General features: G+C 28.8%; 1 protein-coding gene across 1 annotated transcript; it reads right to left on the minus strand.

The window, feature by feature from the left end:
* Positions 1-264: 264 nt before the first annotated feature.
* On the minus strand, positions 265-9,056 carry LOC120069984 (beta-amyrin 28-monooxygenase-like). Its single transcript, XM_039021831.1, is given in 5 exon segments — positions 265-715; positions 3,050-3,120; positions 3,123-3,236; positions 7,689-8,107; positions 8,437-9,056. Coding segments are annotated over 5 exon segments (1,449 nt in total). The 5' UTR covers positions 8,973-9,056; the 3' UTR covers positions 265-406.
* Positions 9,057-9,436: the final 380 nt, after the last annotated feature.

Raw genomic sequence — 9,436 nt, forward strand, 5'->3', positions numbered from 1 at the left:
ATATACTTATTAATTAATGTTCTAATTGATATAACCCCAAAAATTAGGGATATATAAATTGATATTTTCCCTATAAACGAAAAAGAAAGAAGATGCACACATACCGTTAATTTTGAAAAAGTATAGGAAAAGGTCACTATATGCATTGTATCCGACAATCTAACGCCATTGAATGTACGGGAGATGAACTAACATAGACGAGTTTTTGAATGCAAGAATATAATCGACTGGTTACAACGACCAAAAGAGACAAAAGTGGAAGAGGGAATTATATAACTAGGAAGAGTATAGTGTGTATATATATATATATCACGATTTATTGATAATATATGATAAGAGGAAGCTGAAATCAAGAGTAGTGTATATAATGCAAGAGAAAAAGAAACATATTATGGGAATTAATTAGCTAAAGAGAGAGAGGTTGATGAGGAAAAAGGCGAATAGGGAGACCTTTTTGAGGGATTGGCATTGGGTCAACAATGATGTTTTCTTTTTCAAGTAACTTTGCCCATTTGAATCTCTTGACCAAATTATGCATAAACACCAAAATCTCAAGCTTTGCATATTCTTTTCCAGGGCACATCCTTGGCCCTCCCCCAAATGGCACAAAAGTGTAGGGCAATGGCCCATTCCCTTCAAATCTTGCTGGCTCAAATTTGTAGGGCTCTGGGAAGTACTCTGGGCTTTTGTGTGTTGAGTTTGCACTCCAATATAGCTGCAAAACCAATCAAAAGTACATTATTTCATCGAGTATGTGATCAAGATATCAACCAGGTCGTCACAATGATTATTATGCATGAATCGACAAATCAAAGAAAGCGTGTAAAGATTTGCGTGGTTCACTAACAGTCTATTGGCTACATCTACAGATTGAGGGAGAGATCGGATTTTATTAGGGAGAAAATCAATTTATAGTCTTGGTCATTTGAAGCACCAGATATATTCAAGTCATTCTAACATTTACTACTGCTAAAACTTGCATGTTCAATCTCTAATAACCTATTAGATATAAACTCGAGATACTTTTATAGTTTCATTCTTCTGTGATGTCATTCTCTCGAATAATTTCTTTAAGGATATGCTATAGCTTTATTGTTGTTTTTTTAGTTCAACCATTTGGGATGAGGGATGGAGCTAACCATCACTTTTTGAAGATAATTGGTAATTTTTTTACTAGGTTTAGATTGATGTTAGTTTGTTGCTATGCTTGTTAAAATACTTAATTTTCAACAAGGTTATATCTGACAGAATTTTATATTCCTTTGTATTAGGTTATTGAACTTAAGTATTTAATATAGGGCAATGATTTCAAATTTCCACGTTTCTTTTTTGTTTTTTTGTTTTTTTTTTTTTTTTTGGCTTAAAAAGTCTTTTTAAACCCATTAACCTTTTTCTAATCTATCTAAAATGTACTTTACCTGATTTTTTTTTAAAAATTAATGAACTTATTTGACAAAATTAGATTGTGTGGTCTAATTTAGGAATGCATTGAATGTTGTGGGATTTGATCAAACCATCATTCAAATCGCTAAAGAGAGTTCAGTTCAATAGTAATCGACGTATAGTCCCTTTCTTGAAGTTAGGTATTCAAACTTCCATCTCCATAAGTATTGTATTTGAAAATACTATCATTCTCATTCGTGTAAATAAATTTTCTTAATTCATTTCATATATTTCTTTAACAAAAATAGCAATTGAACTATGATCAGGTTGGTATTATGTATTATTTACTTATGAGTTTAAAGATTAATTTTGAAGTGATGTTTTTAAAAATGGTATTTTTGCAATTAGTTAGTTTTACAAAAGAAAAATACTTATGTGCATCCAACCAAATTATCCAATCATAGTTTGCCGTATGTCAAATTTTTACTATTAGAGCACATACCTTTGTACATCATACCAAATTGTCCTATCATAATTTAACATGTGACAAATTATTCTTATTTATTGTTTGAAATATTATAATTAGTTTTTGATGTGAGTGATTGAAGAGAGAAACATAGAGATTGATGCATCTTGAGATGCATCTAAGTATTACCTATATTTCTTTAAATATTTAATTTTTTTGGAAAAATTACTTTTTTAGTTCATGAGTTTCGAAGAATATGTGTTTAGTTCTTGAATTTTCATTTCTAGTCTCCAAGTTTTTTAGAATATGTTCATTTAGTCTTTAAGTTTTCAAAATATATCTTTCTAGCCCTTGTGTTTTTAAAAATATATTTAAAAAGTTTCTGCATTAATTTATTTTATTATTTTAGATTAAAATTCTTTTTTTTTTTAAAGATTATTTCTTCTCTCTAAAATTAATTTTTAAACATATTTTTGTAATTCAAAATTTCATTTCATTAAATAGAGTGAAAATAAAAAATAGTTAAGAGACCTTTTAATTTAAAGTGTAAAACTGAACCGAATCGATTTATTGGTTCAAACCAAACCGCACCGCACCGCATATCTGCAGTTCGGTTCGGTTTCAAATTCGATTTTGACATTTTAAAAAAATCTATATTATATTATTTTTTTAATTAAAAACGGTTTGGTTCGATTCAATTTTAAATTCGGTTTTACTCTTTTTTAAATATATTAAATAAATAAATAAATATATATATATTAGTTAAAAACGGTTCGGTTCGGTTTCAAATTCGGTTTTCAAAAGTGAAACTGAACCGAACCGAATTAATTCGGTTTCAAATTTTTTTCAAACCGGATCGAATCACATTTTTCGGTTTCACTAAGTTTTTGCTTCGATTCAGTTCGATTATTGCGGTTTAATGACCACCCCTACTTTTAAATATAACCTTAAAAACATGAGTACTAGAAAAAGTACATTTTGAAAATGGATGGATTAAATGCATATATTCTAGTCATGGACTAAAAAAGTATGTCTTGAAAATTCAAGGATTAAACCTACCTATTCTTTAAATCTCGAGGACTAAAAAGGTATATTCCCTTTTGTGTGTGATGAAAGTGTGATGTATAGAGATAATCGTAAACAAACGTGTGTGTATATATATATATATTATAAGGTAAAGGAGGAAGGATGGAAAATTACCTTCCAGCCCTTGGGAATGTAGAAGCCATTAAAAACGAAGTCGGTTAAGGCTTCCCTAAAGGCACCTTGAGTGGGGAAGCAAGCCTTAGAACCTCACACACCACATTCCATGAATATTTCATCTTCTTAATGTCTTCCCACTTCAATGCTTCCCCTGGGGCTTTTCCCTTTGCTATTTCCATTTGCTCTGTTCATATTCAAATGTTCCTAATTAATTACTTCATCAATTTCAAAAACAATTATAATAATATTCATTTGCTTTGGGGAAATTATTTTGTTTCAAAAATAAATTTAGTAAAATAGCATCTTAGTCTACCATCTCGGTTTTGTGTTACTCATCTAATTGTCCCAATCACAATTAACCACCTGACGTTTTTTTTCTATGGAAATTGGTTCTCGAAGTTAATTTAATATCTAAAAATTAATTTTTATTAAAATTGATTAAATAATAATAATAATTTTCATATAATAAAATATAAAATATAAATATGGTTTTGTAGAAAAACGACTAATAGATAACATTTTTTTTTTAAAATAAACTATAAATAAAAAATCATAAATTAGTTGTTGAAACTATATTTAAGATTTATTGAAACTTGAAAGTATAGGATTAAAATTGGATAATTAAAAATAAATAGATTAAAATTAGATAAATTTCAAAACCATTTATTCTTTCCGTATCTCAACTAAAACTATTTATTCTTTCCGTATCTTTTTAGGTTTTTTCCCCGAAAAGAAACATCTTATTAAGCCTCAAGGGCAGAATGGGAAATTAAATCAGTTTCTGCTAAACGAAGGAAATTACATTCTTCTTTAATGTTAACTTGATTTATGTTTAAAATACATTTTTAAATATTTAATTTAAGAAATAAATTATTAAAAAGAAATTGGAGTGTCAGACAACCACTCAAAATAGGTTTTAAGTATATTTTAATCAATTATTTATCAAAAGAGTTTAAATAAAAATAGTTTTTTTATTTTTTTCAAGTCAATCCAAACGAGTCCTTAATATTGATGTGTGTTCTTTTAAATACAATAATTGTCGATAGGGATCGAATCATTGACTTAAGTTCCGGTTGGTAACTATTTGATTTTTTATTTTTTTAAAAAAAATTAAGACACTACTCGCACCTCTAAATTCCATCATTTGTTACCTACTTTTTACCCATGGTTTAAAGAATCAAGCTAAATTTTGAAAACTTAAAAAAAATAACTTTTAAAAATTTATTTTTGTTTTTGAAATTTGGCTAAGAATTCAATCACTATACATAATAAGAATGTAAATTATCGTAAGAAATGATAAAGAAATAGACTTAAATTTCAAAAATCAAAAACTAAAAACAAAATGATTATCAAACGAGACATATTTGATAAAGTTCATGTCTATTATCACTAAGCAAAGTTCACTTTAGCATAATGATATATTTTATGTTTACTTTATTACAGATTATACATGCATGAATGTTGACATTTAAATATAATTGGCCAAATATTGAGAATATATGGTTTTAATTTATAAATAGTTTACATAATCAATAATACGAATTAAAATATTTTTTTATACAAAGGAAAATTACTTTGTCTACCTTGTCCAAAATAGTGCCTAAAAGTGAAATGAAAGGGATAATCGACACATAATGTTTTCTCTCATTCTCAAAATTTTAAGAGAACCAATTAGGAAAACCAAACTATAAAATTTTTATGTATATATAGGTGAGGTAACAAAAAAAAAATATATATAAATAGGTTATATACCTATTAAACACAAAATAAAAATTTTAAAAACTTCAGAGACTTTTAAATATTTAGGGGACGTTTGGGGCAAATAGTTGATTATTATACTCTTAGGTTATTATAGTTGGGCTTTAATAGTTTGTGTTTAAGATGTGATTATTTTAGTTTGGGTTATAATAGTATGTGTTTGAGGTGTAAATTAGTTTAGCTTGTGAAGAAAGGGAAGAGTAAAAAAATGATGAATGTAAAATACTAAAACGGTAGCAAATAGTAAATACCATAGCAAATGAGGGTTTTGAAATAGTGTTTACGATAACTAATTGGAGGTTTTGAAATAATATTTACGTGGTTATTATAATCTTATGATATTCTTTGCCTCAAACGTCCCCTTAGAGACTTATTTCAAATTTAGAAATTTATTGTATATACAATTAAAAGTCGGAATACTTATTACACTTTTTTTTTTAAAAAAAAAAAAGTATTTACTAAATAGACACCAACTTAATATGAGAGTCTAAACTTGTAATTTAAACTTTAAGGGGGCGTTTGGGACAAGAAATTCGTTATTATAGTACTAGGTTACTATAGTTGGGTTATAATAGTGTGTGTTTGGGGTATAGATTATTTTAATTTTGGTTATAATAGTATGTGTTTGAGGTGTAAAATATTTTAGTTTGAGAAATAAATATTAAACACTAGCAATGAATAAAAAAAAATGATGAATGTAAAATAGTAAAAACGGTAACAAATCAGGGTTTTGAAATAGTGTTGGCTGTGGCTAATTAGAAAATACAAAATAATATTTATTATAGCAAGAGATATTTATTATAGTCTTAGGATAATCTTCCCCACACATACCCTAAAATTTTACATACACTATAAGACAAAATTGAAAATCTTACTTTTATGATATAAATTTCTTAGGATAAAAAATTATTTTGACTTTGTAATTTTATTTCATTTTAGTCGATTTACTTTAGGTGGTTTGATTTTAATTAGCGTATTTTCGTTAAATGTTAAATTGTTTTTCTTCAAAATTGAATTAGTAAGATAATATTATGCAAGAAAAAACACCCTAAAAATGTATTTATAAAATTTATAAGAGAAAAATGCCAATGAGACTTAAAAAACAAAAAAAAAATGATTGACAATTTTCAAGATTTATTAAAACCGAAAAATCTAAAATGGGATATTTAAAAGTATACAACTAAAATGGAATAAAGGGTTCAAAAGTTATCCAGTCCTTTACTTTGAGATCAATTTTTTTGTCTCCATATTTCCCGTTGTCAAATTTTATTAGTTCCAATATTTTCAATAAATTTTAACCGAGACCCAACACATTAAATAATTCTTAAATTTAGTACATATATATTAAATAACAATATTTACAATTTCAATAAAAAAAAAACTGTTTTTAAATATAGAAAAATGAACCAAAATATTTACAAAATATAACAAAATTTTAGAACTATCAATAATAGATGCTGATAGACACGGATAGACTTCTATCAATGTCTATCAATGTCTATCATTAATAGTTCTAAAAGTTTGTTATATCTTGTAAATATTTTCAATAATTTTACCATTTGAAATAATTTTCTTAAAAAAAATCTGTAAATATATATTTAAATTTATAAAGGTGTAATTGTTTTAAATTACAAAATTGATAGAAGTATTTTCAAATATATAGCAAATGTCTATGTAATTAGTGATAGACAATCATCAGTGTCTATTATTTTATCACTTTCTATCATTAATAAATAATGATATCTTACTATATTTTTTTAATAAATTAACTCTTTTTTCTATTTTCGAAAACAACCTTTTATAAAGAGATTATTTTTTTAAAGAAAAATTAACTTTAAACATGCTAGAGAGATTAATTTTAAGGTTTTATGAATTTTTAGATGTATATAACCATAGAGACTCAAGTAGTATTTTAACGAATTTTAGGAAACAATTAAATATTCTCTCTTTATAAATATAATTGAGATACATTGAGATTAAAAATTGTTGAACTTTTTGTCAAAGTAAGCATATATATAAATTGGTATATGTAATGAATTTTTTGTTAATTTAAACAGTAGTACATAATAATCTCTTCCAATCACATAGAACAAAAAAATTTCATAACAGAGGAAAAGAAAAACCTTTAGTTCGCAAATTATGCTAAAGTATTGAATGGACTACACAAAAATAAGTATTCAAGCAAATGAGATTTTAAAATTTTGTAATAATCCATGCTTAGGTAATATTTCTCTAGCCGAGGTTGCATCTATTTTCCAATCGGCTATAGTCAAAATTCAATTACATATAAAAAATAAATTCAATTTTTTGAAAAAGAAAAAGAATTTGCCACATGATAATTTATGAATGAACTATTGGTTGGCTCGGTGAAACCACGGATGCACCAAAGTAACTTGCATAGAGAAACACTTTGGTGAACTCTTTATTCCACCTATTTTGTATGTGCACTTAATTCCTAATCACAAGTTTGCCACCTAATTTTTTGGACAAATTATAAAAATCATCCTAGAAGTATAGTGGTAATTATGATTACACTCTTAAATTTTTAATGTTAAAAATTGAGCCCTCAAACTTTTAGAATTGTTAAATTAAACTCTAATATTTTCAATAAATGTAGAAATTAGACTTCCAAATAATAAAATTGATCCCCCAAACTTACACAATTGTTATAATCTCTACAATTATATAAGTTTTAAGGGATCTAATTTTAACACTTAGGATATTCGAGGACTCAATTCTTACAAAATTATCACCATAATTTAAAGTTAGTATTTGCAATTTGCCATTTTTTTTTTAAAGAAACAAAATTTTAAAATAGTATTTTGAGGAGGAAATAGAGAGAGGGATGTATTAGTCTTTTCATATATAATAAGCATACCCGTGTAGACGCCATGGTAGATATGAGGAAGCTCAGCAAGGAACTTAACGATGAAGGTGCATGCGACACTGGCAGTATCATGGCCGCCGATCAACAAGCCCAGAATCTTATCGGCGATATCGGATTCGTTCATGAACACTCCGTTTTCATCGCACGTTAGAAGCATGTGAGACAGAATGTCCTGCGTCGCCGACGCTTTTCCTTCCGCCAGATCCCATCTCCTCTTCTTCACGATCGCCACCAGTTCCTTTCTGATGAACTTCGACGCCTTTATCGCTCGATTGAACGGCGTTCCTGGTAGATCGATCGGCACCGATATGATTCCGGCTGCAATGTGCTCAAATGGTCCCGATAATCTCTTTACATGGATTTCATCTTCCACGCTAACGAACAATCGGCACGCCAGCGAGAATGTGAAGCTAATTCCATTGGAAATCGATCAATCAGAATTCAAAACGAAAAAAATGAGAATGTGAAGAAGCTAATTCCATTATCGGAAGTCGATTAATCAGAATCCACAAGAGAAAATGAAATCGAAATTCAAATGAAGCCTAGTTCCATAATCGGAAGTAGATCAATAAAAAATCGCAACAGAAAACGAAATCGAAAGTGAAGAAGCTAATTCCATTATTGGAAGTCGTTCAATCAGAATTCACAACAGAAATCGAAATCAAAATCAGAATCAAAATCAAAATCAAAGATTGCAGAAATTGAAACTGGATTGAATCATAATTGTTTGATTTTTTACCTTTTAGCAAGAGGAAACACGAGAACCTCTTCTCTGTTCTCCCAGAAGGACGCGAAATGGCGTTGAGCAAGTTCATCCATAACTCCAATATAACGCTGAAGCGCTTCCGGCTTAAGAAACTGCGGGAGGAATTTCTTGAGTTTCTTAGCTTCTTCTTTGGAGCTGGTCTGAGTGGAAGAGGGGAAGATCTTGTTGACGGAATCCGGCCACCAAGGAGTAACGAGTTTATTCTCGTTAGAGAAGAGGAACTTGTTACAGGCAGAGCCACAGAAAATGGCGGCCGGAACGCCGACAATGGAGGTTTTGAAGACATCAGACTTGTACTTATGCAAACGATCGAAGATGAACTTCTCAGGCTCGCCTTTCCAGCCGGTGGATAAGAACTCGAGGCTCTCACCGAGGATGGGAAGGCCAATGGCGCCGGGAGGAACGTTGGGATAGGAGAATAAGGATTTGTGGTTGTGGAAGAGGATGAAGAGAGTGAGAGAAAGGAAGAAGAGGAAGAAGATTAAGAGAGAAATGAGGAAATGCTCCATTGTTACGTTGTTAAAGCTTCTCTGAGCTCTTCCTACTACAGAGACACAGAGGATTGGAGGGAGATTGGAAATTTTTTGTGGGAAATATAAAGGCACAAAAAATAAGGAGACTGATACTTGTGCGTGTTTGCGTCTAATTATGAAATTATTTAATTTGTAATATGTGTTGGGATTTTATTTTATGTTTTGGGAAAAATCTTTCCAGTTTTTCGAAATTAATTTATTTAAATGTTGATGTGACTTGTTGACTAAGTTAATTATTAGATTACTTATTTTTAATTTTATTTAAAAATATTTTCTAAAAAACATCGGATATTTTATGACCTAATTGAAATTCTAAGGTACAATGAACCGTCTTGTTCAAACCAAGCCCACTGCGAAAAAAAATATATTCTTCATTTGATCAATGAAGCTTCATCCAACACTGAAACTTCAATGACTGGTGATAATCTACTGATTTTGAC

This window comes from Benincasa hispida, unplaced genomic scaffold (genome assembly GCF_009727055.1).
Source record: "Benincasa hispida cultivar B227 unplaced genomic scaffold, ASM972705v1 Contig730, whole genome shotgun sequence".
Taxonomy (NCBI): Eukaryota; Viridiplantae; Streptophyta; class Magnoliopsida; order Cucurbitales; family Cucurbitaceae; genus Benincasa; species Benincasa hispida.